Source organism: Leucopleurus acutus (assembly GCF_964270905.1).
Source record: "Leucopleurus acutus genome assembly, chromosome: 18".
NCBI classification, from domain to species: Eukaryota; Metazoa; Chordata; class Mammalia; order Artiodactyla; family Delphinidae; genus Leucopleurus; species Leucopleurus acutus.
Window position 1 is genome coordinate 24,978,184 of NC_139160.1, and position 20,735 is coordinate 24,998,918.

At 38.0% G+C, this 20,735-nt stretch overlaps 1 protein-coding gene across 5 annotated transcripts in view; it reads right to left on the minus strand.

The window, feature by feature from the left end:
- Positions 1-5,463: 5,463 nt before the first annotated feature.
- NAA16 (N-alpha-acetyltransferase 16, NatA auxiliary subunit) overlaps positions 5,464-20,735 on the minus strand; it is a 66,205-nt gene continuing 50,933 nt past the window's right edge. For 2 of the 5 annotated variants that reach the window (XM_082859511.1, XM_082859513.1), the window contains 8 exons: positions 19,668-19,796; positions 13,525-13,738; positions 12,493-12,686; positions 11,110-11,218; positions 10,587-10,685; positions 10,101-10,244; positions 7,896-7,993; positions 5,464-7,039 (listed from right to left, as the gene is read on the minus strand). In XM_082859511.1, coding sequence (XP_082715637.1) covers positions 6,842-7,039; positions 7,896-7,993; positions 10,101-10,244; positions 10,587-10,685; positions 11,110-11,218; positions 12,493-12,686; positions 13,525-13,738; positions 19,668-19,796 — 1,185 coding nt within the window. In that variant the 3' untranslated portion in view covers positions 5,464-6,841. Of the gene's footprint in view, positions 7,040-7,895; positions 7,994-10,100; positions 10,245-10,586; positions 10,686-11,109; positions 11,219-12,492; positions 12,687-13,524; positions 13,739-18,534; positions 19,091-19,667; positions 19,797-20,735 lie in introns of those variants that run through there. The other 3 variants (XM_082859512.1, XR_014326910.1, XM_082859514.1) reach the window with 3 other exon arrangements.

Below are 20,735 nucleotides of genomic sequence, written 5' to 3' on the forward strand. Positions count from 1 at the left end.
TGATGGCATTTAACAAGACAGTAAAAAAGAAAATGTTCTATATCTTGACCTGACTGGTGGTTAGACACACACACACACACACACACACACACACACGTGTGTATGTATGTATATGTGTGTGTACATGTGTATCCCTCATATTGCATCCTTAAAATTTGTGTTATCTCTCAATAAAAAATAAATATAAGAAATTACTATAAAAAAAACACACTGCCAAAAATTCAACCTTCCTAAAGACAGTAGCAGCATCCACGGTCTGTGCCACTCGCCTCCTCTTCCCAAACGCTGGTGACAAATACTAAGAAGCAGAAACAAGGTACCCAGGCTACCTGTGGGCTGCAGAAAGGAGGGCTGGAAAATCCCAGCTGAGAATAACCAGTTCCTGAAAAACCACAAGCTCTTTCCTGCCATGAAGAGTTACTGAGCCCTTCCCTCTGGACTGCGCCAGGCAAGGTGGGGTACAGATGAGACAGGGGATACAGGATCCCATACCTAGAACCTCTCTGCCCAGGTGGGGAGATGAACCACACAGGAGGGGGTCCCAAGGTGTGACATCTGAGTCCAGGGGAAGGATGGAGAAATAGTGGCCAGAGAAGGAAAGAAAGCATATATTCCAGAAGACCAATGGGTGGAGAGGCTGGAGAGCTAAGATGCACAGTGGGGTGGAGGGTGGGCCTGAGGGGGAGAAGGCAGAATGGAAACAGATATCAGAAACTTGGTGTTCTTTCTTCAAAACAATCAATTCCATCCCACCCCCCATTAGGTCCTGTATTTCCGATTCAGGTTGGCAGATGAAATCCTGACCCTAGCCTTGAGCCTATATACTCTCCTAGTTGGCAGCTGTTAATTAAGAAAGGTACCGACAGACCAGAGAAGCTGTTGATGGAGGTAGACGACATGCTCACCAGAGTGGTTTAAAACTGGTCAGAAAAACCTGGGGGCTGAGAACACTCAGGAGAAACTCCTACCTGCTCGTCTTTCTGGAGCCTTGACTGGAAAGTGTACAGTCGTAACCATCCTGTTGTACAGTTTACATCCATGAAGGTAGGTACCCTTACAAGATTGCCTCTGACAAATCCCTTTGGAAGCATGTGGCCTTTTAAAGTTTACTGTTCTCTCCTGTATTGTGTAAGCGTTTTGCTTTTTGGTTTTTTTTGAGCTATAGTCGATTTACAATGTTGTGTTAGTTTCAGGTGTACAGCAAAGTGATTTAGTTACATATATCTAGTCTGAGTTCAGGAGAAGGAGATATATATATATATTTTTCAGATTCTTTTCCACTAGAGGTTATTACAAGATATTGAATATAGTTCCCTGTGCTATACAGTTTTTGTTGTTTATCTATTTTATATATAATGTATCTGTTAATCCCAAACTCCTAATTTATCCCTCCCCCTCCACTTCCCCTTTGGTAACCATGAGACTGTTATCTATGTCTGTGAGTCTGTTTTGTAAATAAGTTCATTTGTATTATTTTTTTAGATTCCATAAATAAGTGATATGATATTTGTCTTTGTCTGACTTACTTCGCTTAGTATGATAATCTCTAGGTCCATCCATGTTGCTGCAAATGACATTATCTCATTCTTTCCTGTGTTGTAGAAACTTTAATCTCAAAACATTTCATGTGAGGTGGTAATGGTATGGTGGTTATAGAGGAGAGAAAAACCAGAGAAAGGACAGCATTACTAGAATCATACTGTTCCATAAATGGGTTGGGGGAGATAGAGGAACAGATGAAATCATAATGGCAGCCGCTGGGGCCAAGTCAAGTGGACATGGACCCCTTTTCTCAACCCTTCCCCAATTCATTTCACTCAGTTGAACCTGCGTGATGGGTACATGGGATTTTTTTATCCTATTCTCTCTACTTTTTTGTATATTTGAAAATTTCCATAATAAAGAATTTTTAAATTGCCTAATTGATTATCATGTAGCCAGATGTACCAAATTATATTTAAAATGTATTTAAGAGGTATTTGTTGCTCCCAAAGTATTTCAAGTTTAAATTACTTTGTTCAACTGAAGACCCTGATTGGATGGATGATGAATAGATAGATTAATAAACAGATGGAGGGATGCATGGTCAAACTGCTGCTAAAATAAAGACTTGGTCTCCGGAGCCCTGGCCACAGCATCAGAGTGCACTTACCCGCCCAGTTCTAACGTACTAAGCCTTGCTGATTCCATCTTTGATTTTCCTTCTAAAGCCAGATCTCTGTATCAAGACAGATAGACAAGATCCTTTTCTCTCCCCCTTCAATTTCACTTAGGCTCCTTCTAGGTCACTGACATCCCTGAAAAATGTGAAGTGGTGACCTCAAGATGAATGGCTCCAGGGCCTGTTACCAAATCCCCCAACAACCTATTTTCAAACAACAGGCTTAAATTATATCCTAAATGTGGGTGTTTGCTGTTATTTTTTAATTTTTATTTATTTTATTTATCTTTGGCTGCGTTGGGTCTTCGTTGCTGCACACGGGCTTTCTCTAATTGTGGTGAGCGGGGGCTACTCTTTGTTGCCATGCGCGGGCTTCTCACTGTGGTGGCTTCTCTTGTTGCAGAGCACGGGCTCTAGACATGCGGGCTTCAGTAGTTGTGGCATGTGGGCTCAGTAGTTGTGGCTCGCGGGCTCTAGAGCACAGGCTCAGTAGTTGTGGCGCACAGGCTTAGTTGCTCCGCGGCATGTGGGATCTTCCCAGATCAGGGATCGAACCCATGTTCCCTGCATTGGCAGGCGGATTCTTAACCACTGCACAGGCAGGGAAGTCCCGTTGCTTTTGCCATTATTAAGATTTCCTGCTCTTCTTCCCCTTTGACTGCTTTTCCTTTGGGAAATTAATAGAGGTCTTGCATGCACTCAATCACTGGTTGACCCCCCATTTGCTGAACTCCTATTGTGTGCTACTAAAAATTAGCAACACGAAACCTGCCATGGACTTTTTTGTGGTTCTATGAGGATTTACTGTTAACACAATTGCTTATATGAGGATAGTGGGGTTTTCAAACTCCTTGGGGTACACTTTCCAGTGGTGTGCTGGAGGTGGCTCATCCAGGCTCCAAAGAGCCTACTGTGGCTTCTCTTCCCAACTTCCCAACTCTGTATTCAGGGACGCTAAACGGGCAGCTTGAAAACAGCCATAAGAGGAGTATTTGCACCACAACACCAGCACATTCTCCAAATCAGGGCTTTCTCCCCTCTCCCCCTCAACCTCAGAGCCATTTATTAAACATCTACCAGGACACAACAGACTTTTTGCATGTATTACTCCATTTTCTCTCTACACTAGTCCTTAATGTAAACAATTTACTCATGAGAAAAGCCAAACAAAACCACTAACTGCAGGACAAGACTGAGTGAAAGCTGCAGCCCAGTTCTTATGACTCCAAAGCAGGGGCTCTTCCCCCGACACCCCACACTCCCCCCTGCCACCTCCTCCCCAGCCACCCTCCCAACTGTAATTGATTGGCTCTCCTTCTCTACTTCTAATCTTTTCCCTTCACTTTTGCCAACCAGATTTTAAGGACAAGAAATAACAAAACAGAAGATGAAGTGGAAACAAGGCAGGCTATGGCTTTTTAAAAATATAATTTTTTTAAAGTAAATAACAAAAGTAGCATATAACCTAGAGAGTAGCACTTGTTATAGGCTCCATTATTCATAAGGACCCTCACAGGCTAGCCTGGGGGGTTTCATAATATGTATTGGAAAGGGTGGATATGGGCAGTGGTAATAGTTACTCGAAAGACCAGTAGGGGTCTTCTCTGGTGGCACAGTGGTTAATAATCCACCTGCCAATGCAGGGGACACGGGTTCGAGCCCCGGTCCGGGAAGATCCTACATCCCACGGAGCAACTAAGCCCGTGTGCCACAACTTCTGAGCCTGTGCTCTAGAGCCCACGAGCCACAACTACTGAGCCCGTGCACCACAACTACTGAAGCCCACGTGCCTAGAGCCTGTGCTGCGCAACGAGAGAAGCCACAGCAATGAGAAGCCCATGCACCGCAAGAGTAGCCCCCGCTCACCGCAACCAGAGAAAGCCCGCGCACAGCAACGAAGACCCAACGCAGCCAAAAAAATTTAAAAAAAAAATAAATAAATAAGACCAGTAGGATATTAGAAATGAAAAAAAGAATTATTAGCAATAGATTATTTATATTCCAAACAATAGAGACTATAGATAAAGGAGACCGGAAACTCAGAGCCTTGGGATTTTTAATCTCTCTCCGTATATCTCTGAATTTGGTTTCTTTCTCTTTTTTCATTATCTGAGTACCCAGGTGCTGTGAAAAATATGAAGATGACCTGTTAGAACCCGCAAGTTGAATTTTCCAGGCTGGTTCCAATTTTAAATAATTACCTATTGTATCAAAACCCTAAATTTGTTACCTAAAGTCATTGAATATTTACCTTTTCATAATCCTTTTCCTATAACCATTCACAATTTTTAATATGATTTATGAGGTTTAGCCTGGGTCTTTGGTTCAGGAAACACAGCCACTGTATTGGGGACAGTCCTGATCCAGGTCATTTGTGGACTGTTGGAAGAGCTGGCTGTAGTTTCCGATTCAAGTTGGGTGAGCTTTGAAGAAGCAATTTCTTCTTTGGGCTCAGAAGGCTCCAACAAACTACCTTGCAGAGGAATAAAAAACAGATTCAAACATTTACTGAACTAAAGCAAACAGCTCCCATTTACAGACTGCTGCACAGCAGAGGCAGGCTATTACCAACAAAGTACGGTGGGGAAATGACTTGCCCAAAGTCATCCAGCTTGAAGAGCATCAACAACCAACTTGAAAGGCAATGCCCGTCTTCCTCCAAAACCTGTGTTCTTTCCTCAATGCCCTGGTCTCAGATCTTGTGCTGGGAAGAGATCTGTGAAGAACTAGGAAGATGTTCCTAAATAAAGCAATGAATGGTCTCCCTGATCCTCCTGCTACTTCCCTCCAGCACAGCCACCCCACGGTCTACAAACCCCTCACCTCCTATCTTATCAGCTCCCAGGACAGAGCGTCTCAACATCAAAATTAGTTCCTTAAAGGAAGCTTTAAAAAAATGTCCGACGGGCTTCCCTGGTGGCACAGTGGTTGAGAGTCTGCCTGCCAGTGCAGGGGACACGGGTTCGAGCCCTGGTCTGGGAGGATCCCACATGCCGTGGAGCAACTAGGCCCGTGAGCCACAACTACTGAGCCTGCGCATCTGGAGCTTGTGCTCTGCAACAAGAGAGGCCCCGATAGTGAGAGACTCGCGCACCACGATGAAGAGTGGCCCTGGCTTGCCGCAACTAGAGAAAGCCCTCGCACAGAAACGAAGACCTAACACAGCCAAAAATAAATAAATAAATAATAATAAAGAAAATAAAGGAATTCCTTAAAAAAAATATTTTGATAGTGTGAAACAACACAAACACAAATAAGCAACTGTGTACAAAATAATTTATTATAGCATTACATAGGTTGGCATTATTTTACAGTAAGTTTTTTTCTCTCAACAATTATGAATCTAAATATTAGCTCAGAGTGAAGGAAAACCATTTTAATTAATTGTTTCTCTAAATAAAATCTCCCCTTTTGAATTTATATTTGCCTTTAAAAGGAAGTATTAATGTTACAGACATTTATACAGTTCTGAAAGAAACATATTCAATGATTCTATTACTGTTTCTGTACAAGATAGAACAAAAGCTACTACCCCCCCCCAAAAATATTGCTCAACAATACTATATTTTAATAGTTAAACTAGCTGACAGTTTAAATTCTCATTTTGCTGATATAAAAATGTATTTAATAGTCAATGCACGGCTGTAAGAGCAAGAATGCCTCCTTGTAATTTGTGTTTTACCCTATTACGCTCCCTTGAAGCACTCATGTACAAACCACTTGGTAACGCAAAGCAATTTAGCCAAGAAAGCATAACTCTTGCCTGGGGGTCTTTAAGACTGATCTAGATACGCAACAAATTTACCAGTGAACTTCCATGATTAAGAGGCAAACAGATCCCCATATTCTGAATCATCAATATAAAACTGGAGTATCCCTGTTCAACAGAAAATAGCATTTTCACGGCTATTAAAAAGGAAAACGGTAAATCACAAAAAAAGTAAGGTGGACAAAAGGTCAAACTGAAGTAAATTTTAAATAAATACCTGTCAAAAGGAGTTCCATATCACTTCTGACATATAGTTAACACTTTAATATTGATGTGCTTTAATAAAAAGCAAACAAACAATAACAAACCAATAAGGGATCAAAACATAAGATTCTGAAACGAAACCCAGATCTAAAAAAAATAATACAGCAGAGCTGTATGCAACTTAGGTTAATTAAGAAATTATAGTTATGATACGAAGTGACAGCACCAATCACAATGCTGATAATTCAAAAGTTTAAGAAAGCGGTACAAGTATATAACAGGTAATTTAAGAGCTTTTAATGTAAATTGGCATAGACGGATAAAGAATAAAACAAGCTTACAGGATACTCCATTTAAAAATTCTATCCAATACAGTTGATCTTTGAACAAAAGCAAGAGTTAGGTGCACTGACCCTCCCTCCAAGCAGTCAAAAATCCACACTTAACATACAGGTGGCCCTCTGTATAAGCAGTCCTTCCCTATCTGAGGTTCTGCATCCCTGGATTCAACCAACTGAAGATCGCATAGTACTGTAGTATCTCCTATTGAAAAAATCCACATATAAGTGGACCCTCGAAATTCAAACCCATGTTGTTCAAGGGTCAACTGTACTTCATTTCATATCTATGTTAACATACAAGCTGGAAAAGAAACCCTGATCTGAATTCAACTTTGAGTTTTACAGAAGTCAACTTTCTACGGGATTTCAAATTTCACTTGCCAAGACATCACAGTTAGCTGTGTGGTTTAGAGCTGCGCTATGACCGCCGACTTCGCTCCCAGCAGGCAGGAAAGCAGAAGTGAAAGGAAGCAGGTTATGACAGGCCATCCTGTATTCTTCATACTGAGAATTACAGTTCCCAAAGCTGCCATCAAGCAGTGCCTCAGAAACCTTTATTAAAGTCTATTTAAACAAGGGAAAAATAAAAATTATTTTTTAAAAAAACTCTGGTTAATAACTATTTTAATCAAAAGATGCAATTTGTTAATTAAGCAAGAGAAAACCAACAATGCCACACTCTAAAATAACTTCTTGCTATCTATAGTAAGTAATCACCACAAAAAAAAGAATATTTAAAAAATCAATTCTACAAAACCTTAAAAAAGCAATAGGGAACTTGCCTGCTGGTGCAGTGGTTAAGAATCCACCTGCCAATGCAGGGGACACAGGTTTGATCCCTGGTCCGGGAAGATCCCACATGCTGCAGAGCAACTAAGCCCATGCGCCACAACTACTGAGCCCAAGCACCACAACTACTGAAGCCTGCGTGCTCTAGGGCCCGTGCTCCACAACAAGAGAAGCCACTGCAATGAGAAGCCTGCACACCACAATGAAGAGCAGCCCGCGCCCAGCAATGAAGACCCAACAGTCAAAAAAAAAAAAAAGGGGGGTCGATAGAATTCTAATACTTAAAAAAAGTGAGTCTCTGAAACTGTGACCACTGAAAGTGTCCTTTATTAATAACAATAGTTCCCATTTACTGAGTGCTTACTATATGCCAAGCACGTCACAGTTTACTATTTCAGTTAACACCAACTCTGAGATAGACAGTATTTTCATCCTCACTTTATAAATGAGGAAAAGGAAGCTAAGAAAGGTAACTTGCCTAACATGACACAGCTCATAATTGGTAGAAGAGCTGAGATCCAAATCTACACATAACTCCGAAGGGCCACTCAAGAATTATGTTGTAAAGATATGTTTTGTTAGATCACTCAGTATCCACAATCTCTGGGAATCAGTGTGTGAAAACTCTTACCTTTACATTTTTATCTTTTATGGTTTCATCCAGTCTAGTGGCAATAGCAATTGCTTTCTCTTGCCTTGACTTGTCCAGAAAATACATCATTTTAGCACCTGAAATACCAAGACATTACAAAATGAGTGCATTCCTATGTCTTACATTTGAGTTGATTTATACTTATCAGTGACTTAAAACATGGTTCCAGAGACTTCCCTGGTGGCACAGTGGTTAAGAATCCACCTGCCAATGCAGGGGAGACGGGTTCGATCTCTGGTCCGGGAAGATCCCACATGCCGCAGAGCAACTAAGCCCGTGCGTCACAACTACCGAGCCTGCGCTCTAGAGCCCACGAGCCACAACTACTGAGCCCATGTGCCACAACTACTGAAGCCCGCACACCTAGAGCCCGTGCTCCACAACAAGAGAAGCCACCGCAATGAGAAGCCCGTGCACTACAACGAAGAGTAGCCCCCGCTCGCCGCAACTAGAGAAAGCCCACGCGCAGCAGTGAAGACCCAACACAGCAAAAATAAATAAATAAATTTATTTTTTTAAAAAAGAGAGCAGTGTGACAGACGGACAACAGGAAAATGTTTGCATATTCACAAAGAAAATAATTTTTAAAGCTGTTTTAAAGTAAAATCCAGTTTATATTCCCCCTATAAATTACATGGTCCATGTTCTATGCTCATTTTTCTATTGGGCTTTTATTAATTTATATTTCTATTGTTAATTTATAAGAGTAGTATGTATATTATTAGCTTTTAATTAGTTACATATCTAATGTATTTTTCCCACTTGGCCGCCTGACTTTATGGCTTTTTTTTTTTAATGTGGCAAAAATTATCTTTTCCTTAGAATTTCATATGATGTTTAGAAAGGCATGTCCCATTATTATAATAAAGAAATGTCTCCCTCCATTATTCTGTGTTCTTGACGAGAAATTCTTATTTGCCCTTACTACCAAGAAGTGCTGTAATTTTTCACAGGAATTAACTTTTTTTCCATAGATATCACAACCAAGCGGTATCCCTTTACAACAAGAAAGCTCAGGTTAAAATATTTAAAGTAGGAGCATAGTTAATTATATTATGTACTCCATTCATTTTGTCCCCAACTGCTTTTCCGCAATCTTTTTCCAGTTTCCATTTTGCCATCTTGTCATTTTATGAATTTGTATATGCTGCCTAAAATCCTTCCTGTAACAAGACAGGATACAGTAAATCCTCAAAACACAAAATACGGGGACTTCCCTGGCGGTTCAGTGGTTAAGAATCCACGCTTCCACTGCAGGGGGCGCAGGGAACTAAGATCCCACATGCATGCCATGAGGTGTGGCCAAAAAGTGAAAAAGAAAACAAACAAACCCACAAACACAAAATACATACAGTAATAAAAAATACAAGAAAAAATAAGTGTCACATAACCTCAACATCCAAAGTCAACCATTAAAGCTTTGATGCTTCTTTTCAGCTTTTATGCCATGTGTATTTTTACATAGCTGAGATTATATGTTAATTCTGCATATATATTACAAAAGTACCCGTTATTACAAATCTTTTGAATAAATATTACTTTATATGACTACCTGTCATTTTATATGAACCTACCTACTACTGTTTTCCCTATTACTGGACATCATTAAATATGTTTCCAGTCTTTTCCCCATCCTTACACAGAGCATTCCAGTTAATATCTTTGCCCTTAAAGCTCTTTCTTTGCTTTGGATTAATTCTTTAAAATTATTTACACAAATATGTGTGACTACAGCAAAAGGCACAGTTGTAATGAAGCTCTTGGTAAGAATGACAAATTGTTTTCCTACATGGCCAGGGCAATTCACACCTGCAGCAGTAAAATACAAGAGTGCTTATATACCACATCTTTCCCATACTTTAGTCTCCTTCTCCCACACAAAAATAATCTTTCCTTTTAGGTGGTAGGTTAGGTTGTTTATTTGAGACTTTTCTTGTTTCTTTTGAGGAAGGCCTGTATCACTTTGAACTTCCCTCTAAGAACTAAGCTTTTGCTGCATCCCACAGATTTTGTATGGTTGTGTTTAAAAATAATCTTTCCTAATTTGAAAGATCAAAATGGTATTGTGTTCATTTCTTTTTCTCTGATAGTTAGTGAGGTTGATAATCTTTCCAAACTTTTCTTTTTTCGTCACATTCTAACTTTTTTCCATAAACATTTTAACCCTGGGAACTAAATACGAACCTGAAAGTAGATGCTGAAGAGAGGTAGCATTATGTTTGAGAAAATCCTCATTAAAACTTTCCAAATCCTTGTTAACAAATATTTTCTGCATTTCTTGAGACAGAACTTTGCTCACAACGTCTGGAAGATTACTATGATTAGACACTATAAAAAGAGAACATGTGAAGTTTATAAAATTTTTGGTCTGTACTTTGAAACAAAATCAATTGAAATACATTTATATTTATTATTAAACTTGATATAGTTTACATAATAAAAATAGTATTATTCCTTTGGAATATAAATACATTCTAGCTTAAAATGCACTAATTTCTAACATATCTTTGCTAGCATGTTCATTTTATAGATAAATCTCCATTTAAATACTATAAACATTATACTTTTTTTGCTTTACATTGTTACAAATCTCTGTAATGTCCAGCTTAATGGAAGACAGCTGAACTGTTATATTTACTTTTACATAAATATTACCTTTTTTATACTTACCAGATTTAGAAAATTTAATTAAACATTCATGTAACCATGGGTTATTCCTGTTGATGGCAAAAGCTCGTTTGACAGACTGCAGCATTAACAGAAACTTTCCTATGTCAGAAAAAATTATAAAAGTAACAGCATCAATATTTATGTATGTTTTTTCTTCACTTTATTTTAGCCTCACTTAAAATCCAGTAACAAAGTGTTACCTTTCCTGTAACATTCAAAAGCAAAATTCAAAGCTGCCTTTGGTTATCAAAGATAATATTATTTTCTAAAGAAATGCTTGAAAAATCATGAAGAATTGATTCAGGTAAACAACTTGTATGACTATTCAAATTATTCATTTGATCATAATATTCTAATTTATTACTCAGTAAAGTTTTGAGTAGCAAAGGAAAAAGGAATTAAGAGCCTTTGTGGAAGGCTGAAATGAAACTCTAAGAAACAAAAATAGATCTAATTCACAAAGATTCTATTGAATATGGCCACCAATAAAATCGAGGATTAAAATCTGAATTCAAACTATTACCTTTTCTAAAATATATTTCAAATGCTAATAGATGAGTGTCAATGTTATCAGCAACAAGGTTCTTAAGAGGTATAAGAAACTTGATAGCTTCTTCTAATGGATTTTCTATCTATTTTGAAACAGAAAGAAAAATTATTGTATTTAAAAAGCAGTTACACAAGTCAAATTTCCCCCAAATTTTATATTAATACATAGCTGAAGTAATTTAGACAGTTCTCTTCATATAACCAAGTAAGCAAGAAAAAATTTTAAAACTATCAACTATAAACAAATAGTCAATACTTTTCAAAAACGGAAATAGTTCTATTGCTTTTCTGATTATAAAATCAAGATAATTTTATAGAAATCAAAAAAAAATACAGGAAATTATTCCACAGACTTGATGAAATGGTACTACAAGTACCATTATACTACAAGTACCATTATGCTACCAAGCCCCTTAAACTACAAACATTTAAAGGAGGCAAATATAATTGCACTACATAGTTGAAAAAAAGGACAAGTTTAAAATACTTATACTAGATTCATAGTGAATAAACCAGAAAGCTATTTCCCTAAATAGGAAATATTTCCCTAAATCTGGTTCCTAAGTAACTATTAACACTTTGAGAAAATCCTGGAGATAAGATGCTATTCTCTTTGTAGCTAAAACATTATCTAGCAAGGTATATGAAATGTTTCCATATTTAATTGTATTGCTGCTCTAACAAATTACCAAAAATTTACTGTATTAACACAAATTTATTAGCCTGTAGTTCTGTAAGTTAAAAGTCCAACATGGGTCTCACTGGGCTTAAAATCAAAGTGTCAACAGGACTGCATTTCCTTTTGGAGGCTTTACGGGAGAATATGTTTCAATGCGTTTTTCCAGCTTCTCAAGGATGCCCACACCCTCTGGCTTGTGGCTCCCACCCCACCCCCTTCAAAGCAAAAACAGAGTATTGAGTCCTTTTCCCACCACTCAGCCCTCCTCTCCTGCTTCCCTCCCCCACGTTTAAGGCCCCTGGTGATTAATTACATTGGGTTTAGCTGGATAATCTAGGCTACTCTCCCTATTTAAAGGCCAGCTAAGGGCAACCTTAAATTCCATCTGCCACCTTAATTCCCTTTGCCATGAAATATATAACATGTTCACAGTTTCCAGGGATTAGAACACAGACACCTTTGGAGGGCCATTATTCTGCCTACCACAACTACAGTTCTATCTATAATTTGCATTAGCCAAAATGTGCATATTATCACTCAAAAACAATTGATGACTATCATAATGATCTTGGCTAATACTACAAATAGCTTCTGATTTACAGATTTAAATAAATTATGTTTACGGTCAGAACAGAACAAAATAACATAAATTTTACCAAGACAGTAAGTTCATCTCACCCTTTCTAATTTTTCAGGTATAAGTTCTTCTCTGAGACCACTGGTTTCTTCTTCTTCTTCATCCCGTTTTTTCTTTTGATTTTTTTGTTGACGTTCCCTTTCCACATGCTTTTTCTCTTCTTCTAATTTAGCCTTTTTTTGAGCTCTTCTCTGCTTGCTAAGCATTTTCTTCAATTCTTTGGCTGACAGGTTTTCTATAAATATCCAAATGAATGAAAATTCTGAGTCAATGTTTCCAATTTCCTCATATTCTTATTCAATACATACTATTAGTATAGTTTTTTGGGGGGCAACTATATAGAAGTTTTTAGAAAGTGTACTCCTAATGACTAGCTCAAACCTGGCACACAAAATGCAATAGCAAATGCTGCATCAACTAAAATTAACCAATTCTAGCCTGGTTCTGCTTCCTACACAATACATGGGTTTAGGCAAATCATCTTCTCTCAGGCTGAAGTCCCAAACTGTATAAAGTGGGGCTGATGACTATCCTCTTGGAATATGAATATATCAAGGATAAGTGCAATGCACATAAACACCCGTGATCTGATCAGAAATTTGCCTCCATGCTATTTCTCAAATATTCTTAGATATTAACATTTTAGTGAATAAAAGGCTCTATACAGATATTCTCATTGGTATTACTATTTTCAATCAAGTAGGTATTCGAAGTTGTACAAATATATATTTTTTCCCCTAAAAAGCTCAAAACTATCTTCAATTCCTATTTAAGAAAAAAAAAAATAAAAAAAACAGCCCATAAACATTTCTATTTTTCCTGAATGGGCCCTACCAATGATAAAAATTAGAATGACTACAGGTCATTCCATTAGGGTAATTTAGAAGCATCAGTTACAGGACATCATCCTGTCGACTTTTTCTAAGTCTTCCCCCCACTTTTTTGGGTATTATCAGTTATCTAATGTTGTCTTCACATCCATCTGATAATATACTTTTTCATCGTTATGTTAATGATGTTCTGAAATTTTGTGTTCTTTTCAAATCTCTTTCAGCAAGTCCCTTTTCAGTTACCTGAATTTATTTCTTGTTGTTTGCTTTCATTGGTCAAGGGATTATCATACAATTTCAAATATATTTCAATAGCTGATCTAGCGGCCTTGAAATAGAAGGCATGTCTCCTGAGTATATCTTCTAATCTCAAAAGGTCAACGTAGGCACGAAGGGTCATCTTTCTCATGCAATAAGTATGGAAGTCAAATTGATCGTCGGTTATCTCAAAAAAATGCTTAAAAACAAAACCACAAAATTATCCCTTACGTTTATGTCAATAATGTCTACTTTTGAAAAGAAAATCATAAAAAGCCCGAAAGATAATGTAAGCAGTCACAATTTCACTTAGTTGCCCTCTCCAGTGTTTAACATATGAAGGACCTCAAGGTGTTCTTTGCATTAAACTTAAGTTTCTCTTCCTACGATCCATGCCCATTCTCTATACATCATGTTTTATTATGATACTCAATTTCTATGAAATAAGTCAGATGAAGGGAATTCCCTGTTGGTCCAGTTGTTAGAACTCAGCGCTTTCACTGCCAGTCCCAAATTCAACCTGCTCAGGTTCAGGGAACTAAAGTTCAGGGAACTAAAGTCAGATGATCAGGTTATTTTTTAGACCTGGAAATTACAACATACTGATATTTTCGTTTTAATGAAATACTTCTCCTCAGTATTCCCCCCAAAATCAGCAACGCAGAGTTAAACTGAGCTGAACGGAGACTAAATATATATAGGTTCACACTGAATGTCTACAAATTAGATGGTTCTACTCAACCAAGAGCTCTTCAAGGACAAGCCTATCATATCCATCCCCACTACCTGGCACAGGGCCTAGCACAGCAGACATTCAATAAGCACAGTATCTGCCAACTCAGGAGAGAAGCTGCTTATCATTCGTGTGACTTGTTAATTTCCTAGAGCCTCAATTATTTAACCTAAGTTAGGAATAAAGAAATATCAATATACACAGCTAATTTCATAAGGTTGCTAAGGGATCAAATAATTATTTTAAAGTTCATTCTGAACAGTAAACTGCTTTACAAGGCAGAACATTATGGTTTTCTCTCACTCATTAAACTCCCATTTATCTACTTACATTCCACTTTAGCAAAAGTTCTTAATCTGGAGTCTACTTACAAACAAGCATAATAACATTTTCCTAAGGAGAGAGCTTGAGGCTTTCATCCAATTCTCAAAGGGTCCGTGGCCCAAAAAGGGTTAAGAACTAATCCCCTACACGGAAAAAAGACAACTAACCCTCTGACAAAACAATTTATACTTTTATTTTCTTCCCTACATGCATCTCTACCTCCATCTTCTTTCTTTTCCCCTATTTTAGCTTCGCCAAAAATATATAGGAAAATGAATGATTCACTACACAAACACAGATCAAACTCTGCTACTACTTCATTTTCCCTCTGTCCTGGAGGCCTAGTAACTCACTGTGCAGAGAACACATTAGTAATTGTCCATATCATTTGATAATTTTAGTTATCTTGGTAATTAGATATACACAGAATTACTCTAAGTACCTGAGACTTTAAGGGAAGAATACTAAGATAAAAAGAATAAAAGTATACATTGTGAAGGAAAGAAATGGGGAAGAAAAAAAATGAACATTTTAAATTAGTTTATATTTCCTAGTTCAAGAATCATGCTTTAATGTTATATTTGAAAGTTGCATTCCTCCCATTAATAAGACAAATAATAACATAAACTTTTTTTAAATCAAGGAATTACATAGTTGTTCACGGCTAATATAAATCAAGTTATATCTAGCACTATAATATCTTAAAATTCAATACAACTGACTGAGGAAAAATGGCAGTGCCCAAAATCATGGCACACATAATGAGATGAAAGCATCTGAGAGATTACAGGACCTTTTTTTAAGGGTGAGAAACATTTATGTGTAAAACGGCAGACACAAGTTTCAAGAGATATTCCTATAGCATTAGTAGACGTAGATTTAAGTCAAGTCTTAGAGGGAGCCATATGGAACCACAAACATTTAAGCCGCCTCTGTATCAGTAACAGCCCATAGGCTGCCTCTCTCCAGTTAATGTCTTCCATAAATAGGGTAACCAACTTAATCCCAGTTTGTCTGAGCCTTTCTCAGTTTTTCCACTGAAAGCCCTGTGTCTCAGGAACCTGCTCAGGAATGGCATATTCCTACTTAAAAACAATTAAATAATCTTAGGTTGATTTTCTTTTTTAACTTTTAATTTTGGAATAATTATAGGTAAAGGAAGTTGCAAAGATAGTACAGAGATGTCCCATATACTCTTCCCTCAGCTTCCCCACAAGGTTATATCCTATAGTAACTATCAAAACAAAAACCTGACATTGGCTTAATGTGTGTGTATAGTTCCATGTGATTTTATCGTGTGTAGATTTGTGTAACCACCACCACAATCAAGATAAAGAACTAGTCCATTACCACAAAGAACTCCCTAGAACTACCTTGGGGTGATGTTTAAGTCTCCAAATTTATAAAACATAAAAATATACTAGATAACAAAAACAGGCAAACAGGTAAAGTTACCTTCCCTGCACTTCAGCCAAACATGAACATGATATGGTCACTTAGGTCACGCAGAAATTAGGCACCCTAATTTTAACATACAGCCTATGCCCTTAACTCACTTTCCCCCTCATCATGAACACTAGTTCTCTCTTTTGGGGGTGAGGGAAAATGCGGCGGGAATGCTGACAGGAATTGCTTAAGTTGTCAAAATTAGGCTTGTATCGAAGTAAGACAAGTCATCAAAAAATTAAGAAATGCTATTCACAGCTTAAAAGTATGGTTTTCTTTAGGAATTTCCTATTAGGCCTTCTCTTCTGACCCAGATTCTCCCACCCAGTACTTCTCAGAGTTGCTGCAGGAGACTAATAGGAGCTCATACATGGAAAGGCTACAAAAATCTCTGGACTTAAATAATAATAACTAGACCAACTAGGGCAATAAGCAACTGTATTTTCTTTATAGAAAATCGGTTGTTATAAAAGCATGTGTCAGGACTTCCCTGGTGGCACAGTGGTTAGGAATCCGCCGGCCAATGCAAGGAACATGACTGACTTCAATCCCCGGTCTGGGAAGATCCCACATGCCATGGAGCAACTAAGCCCGTGCACCACAAGTACTGAGCCTGTGCTCTAGAGCCTGTGAGCCACAGCTACTGAGCCCACGCACCACAACTGCTGAAGCCTGCGTGCCTAAAGCCTGTGCTCTGCAACAAGAGAAGACACCGCAATGAGAAGCCCACGCATGGCAAATAAGAGTAGCCCCCATTCGCCACAATTAGAGAAAGTCCGCATGGAGCAACGAAGACCCAATGCAGCCAAAAATAAATTAATTAAAATAAATAAATTTTTAAAAATAAATAAAAGCACATGTCAATTTGATAAAGATTAAGATGCACTAGAAGATAAATTTATGAACTTCCTATGGTTTTGATCTATCAGAAATCTTAGATCTTATCAAAAAGTTTTAGAAATATACATTGTTCCTATTTCAGATATAAATCAACACACTAAAATAATGAGAAACTAATCACCTGAAAAAAAAAGGAAAAGAAAGCTCAATTCTTGAAAGATAAAATAGTTAAAAATATTATTCTGAACACAAGTTTACAGCCAATACTTTGAAGGTGGTCATTTTGTCTTGTCTTTAATAAAACAAGTTCTAAACATCGGATTGGGTTGGACTACATAATCGTTATATATAATCCTAAAATCCTATAAGGGGGGTAAGATGAAGGCAGAAGAAGAACTACAGTGGGCCATTCTAGAAATCTAATGTTTCAAATCCAATTAGTAAGAGCATACAGCAGTATGTCCTAAGCTGAAACTGCCTTCAGTGAAAGAACTCTTGAATGAATTCTTGAAGGGAGAAGGACTTGGCCCTTCTTGGAACTTATTTCTCTATTCAATGACCTTCTATTTAGAAGGTCAACTGCAAAATTTTATGTCTGAAAGGTGCTCATTTCTTTACTAAAATAGTTAAAACCTAGGCACAAAAGTAACTCAAACAGATACCTATTATATCTTTGATTTCTGTAATTACTCGTAAATCCTTACAATTATATCAAGAATTTTCTTTTAGATTATATTAATTTTATTAGAAATTAATTTCAGAAGCATTAATCAGCAAACATTTAATCACCCTATTTGTACTATACACTAATGTTTTTACACATAACCACTAGAAGAGCTAAGTCTTATAATATTTACTTTTTAGTATAAATTATTCACTATAAAGACTAGCTTACAAGTGGAATATGAAGGACCTTTTCTTACTTATCTGCTTCTGGTTATATTTTCAAGCACCAACAGCAAACCCTAAAGACACTTTGTAAAGTTTCTAGCAATAACAGTTATATAACATGACCAGAGGGTGACGATTTCTACCATGTTTTAATCTCTGATAACCAATGATTTCCTCTAATTTGTTTTCCTTCAAAAATGCTTTCTACCAGTCGAAACATATTTCTTGAACTGGAAGTACAGCTGACCCTTGAACACCACCACGCGGGCCCACCAATATGTGAATTGTTTTCAACAGTAAATACTACAGTACTACACAATCCACGGTTGGCTGCATCCACGGATACAGAACCACGGATGCGCAGGCACCGCACATACAAAGAGGCAACGAGAAGGCACAGAGGGATTCTCAACCTCACACAGCACTGGCACCCCAACGCCCACTTTGGTCAAGGGTTCAACTGCAGTAGTTCAAAATCACTGAAAACTCAGGGGAATGAAACTTAGTAATGGAATAGCTAGCAATCAGTCTAACAATCTTCAAAAAATATTAAAAAGAATAAAGTAGTACAGTTACTAATGTTAGGAGGAATGGGACTAGAGCTGGAAAAGTTCAGGATGACCCCCAGGTGTTCAAATTTGACATTCGCAGAAAATCTGATAAATTTCTAATTATGGTCTCGCTGGAATTACTGGTCCATACGTGCCGAGTAGGCTGTTCACTCAGGAAACAATCTACCGCTCCCTGAGAATGTCCTGGTTAATGAAAATGTCTTTCCTTAGTAACAAGCAGAATGCTTTTAGAGTGACCATCGTCTAGGAGTGTCGAAGCAAGCTAGTGATCTAGGTTTTGTCACAGAAGTAAGAGCCTGATTTAAACTTAGAATGCTTGGATACTGCCTGAATATATCATCCAAAGGCTTTATATTTTCCAAGAAGATGAGAAGGATTTTCCCCAGCAATCCAGCCATCAAGCCCAGGCTTAAAAAGGAAAAAAACAAAGCAAAACAAAGCAAAGCAAAAACTAAGCTATTTCTAAAAGGGCTCAGGTAGAATCCTAGTTCCAGTTCCCAACCAAAGCCACCCCCTAAGATTTAGCCTTCCTTTTGGGCAACCTCAGAAGTTTCATGTGGGAAAAAGGCCAAAGTGACTGCCAGAGTGCAGACATCAGGCTCACCTGACTACGACGCCTGTGGCTCTATACTGCGTCAGCTTGGGACAGTGCTGCCGAGTGACCCCCAGCTGAGGGCTGCTGAGGGCTGCCTCAGGGGTGCATTTGTGGCTCTTTTCCTCCTGTGGTCCATTTGGAAGGAGAGTGCTTCAGAGATGACAAAGAACAGGAAAACAAAAATTCACACACAAGGAAAAGAAAAGTCCCCTTACTAAGGCACATCACACACATAATCCTAGCAAGTAATAAAATAAGCTTGCAAACCAGCCACACATTGTGTACAAAGTGCTGAATGTGAGAACAAATATCCTGGGAAGACAAACTGGAGAGAGGCTGACTATAGAGCAGATCCTGACATAAAGAGGAGAGAGGTGGCCATCAGCTTGTACACCTTTCTAGGCTAGAGGTGAAAATCAGTAATGGCCCGATTAGGGAATAGGAATTTTGAGTATATGTTAATCATAGCAACAATAACTTACTAATCTTTTCCTTCTTCCTTCAGGCAAAAGTATGCAGACATGTTGAAATCATAACCATTTGAGGATCAAAAGAAAGCAATCATTTATTCACAACTTCTGAATGTCTGAAAGGCTAAAGATCAAGAATTTTTTCACAATGAAGTTTCCAAAGTAGTTATAAGAGGTAGATGATCCCATGCAGAAATCTACCTGCTTTTTTTGTCACCTTACAGGAGAAAAATAAAGCCAAAACTCTATTAACTTACCCTTTCTACTTCATGGCATTTTTTCAAAGCATCCCCATATCTTCCCAAACGCTGATAAGCTGAAATGCATTCTGTTTGAAACCACATACACTGCATTTCATTTAGATTTTCCATGGCAGATGTTCCTTCCTGAAATGGAAGCAGTCATAAATAAAGGAAGGAAACAAATAAAAGAGATCCTAAAAATCCCATTTTCTCTTTTACAACTATGTCTACAAGGATTATTACGACAATAAATAGTATTAACAAATTATATAACAAATATATCAATGTGCTTCCAAAAGGCTCCTATCAACTTAAAATTACATGTCTTATTTTCCAGCTCTGTTGAGATATTCAAAAACCTACAAAGAAAAGACTGCAGATTACTGAAGCTAAGTTTTAAACACCAAAGGTTTTACTCAATCTATTTAAGACAGTAATCCTAAGAAGCACTGCCTATCTTTTGTCTATTAAGCAAAAGCTACTTAATCTTTCCTTGCCAACTTAGGATCACTGCTATTTACAACATCATTTTCAAATTGCTTACTAGTAGTTCCAAGCCTGCTTTTCAGTTTCCCAAGTCTCCTCCCTCCACGTCAGGCTATCAGTTGTCACTTCCTTTGTACCCATGTGTCTGCTTCTAACAGCATGCCAACTCTTTGCAGTGGGCTGACAAAACCAAATAATGGAATTTATTAAGAATATTTGTGGGGCTTCCCTGGTGGCGCAGTGGTTGAGAGTCCACCTGCCAATGCAGGGGACACGGGTTTGTGCCCAGGTCCGGGAACATTCCACATGCCGTGGAGCGGCTGGGCCTGTGAGCCATGGCCGCTGAGCCTGCACGTCCAGAGCCTGTGCTCCGCAACGGGAGAGGCCGCAACAGTGAGAGGCCCGTGTACCGCAAAAAAAAAAAAGAGTATTTGTTAACTCAGGCTCAGTGTGTATTCTAGAAGAGTGTAAGACATAGAGTACCTAGTTTCAGTGCAGGGGCACTGGAGTTTTGTCACAATTTAGAACAGTTATTTAAAATATACTTTATGTGACCCCAGGAAAGACAGTAAAAATATGGGTACATTTATATAAGTT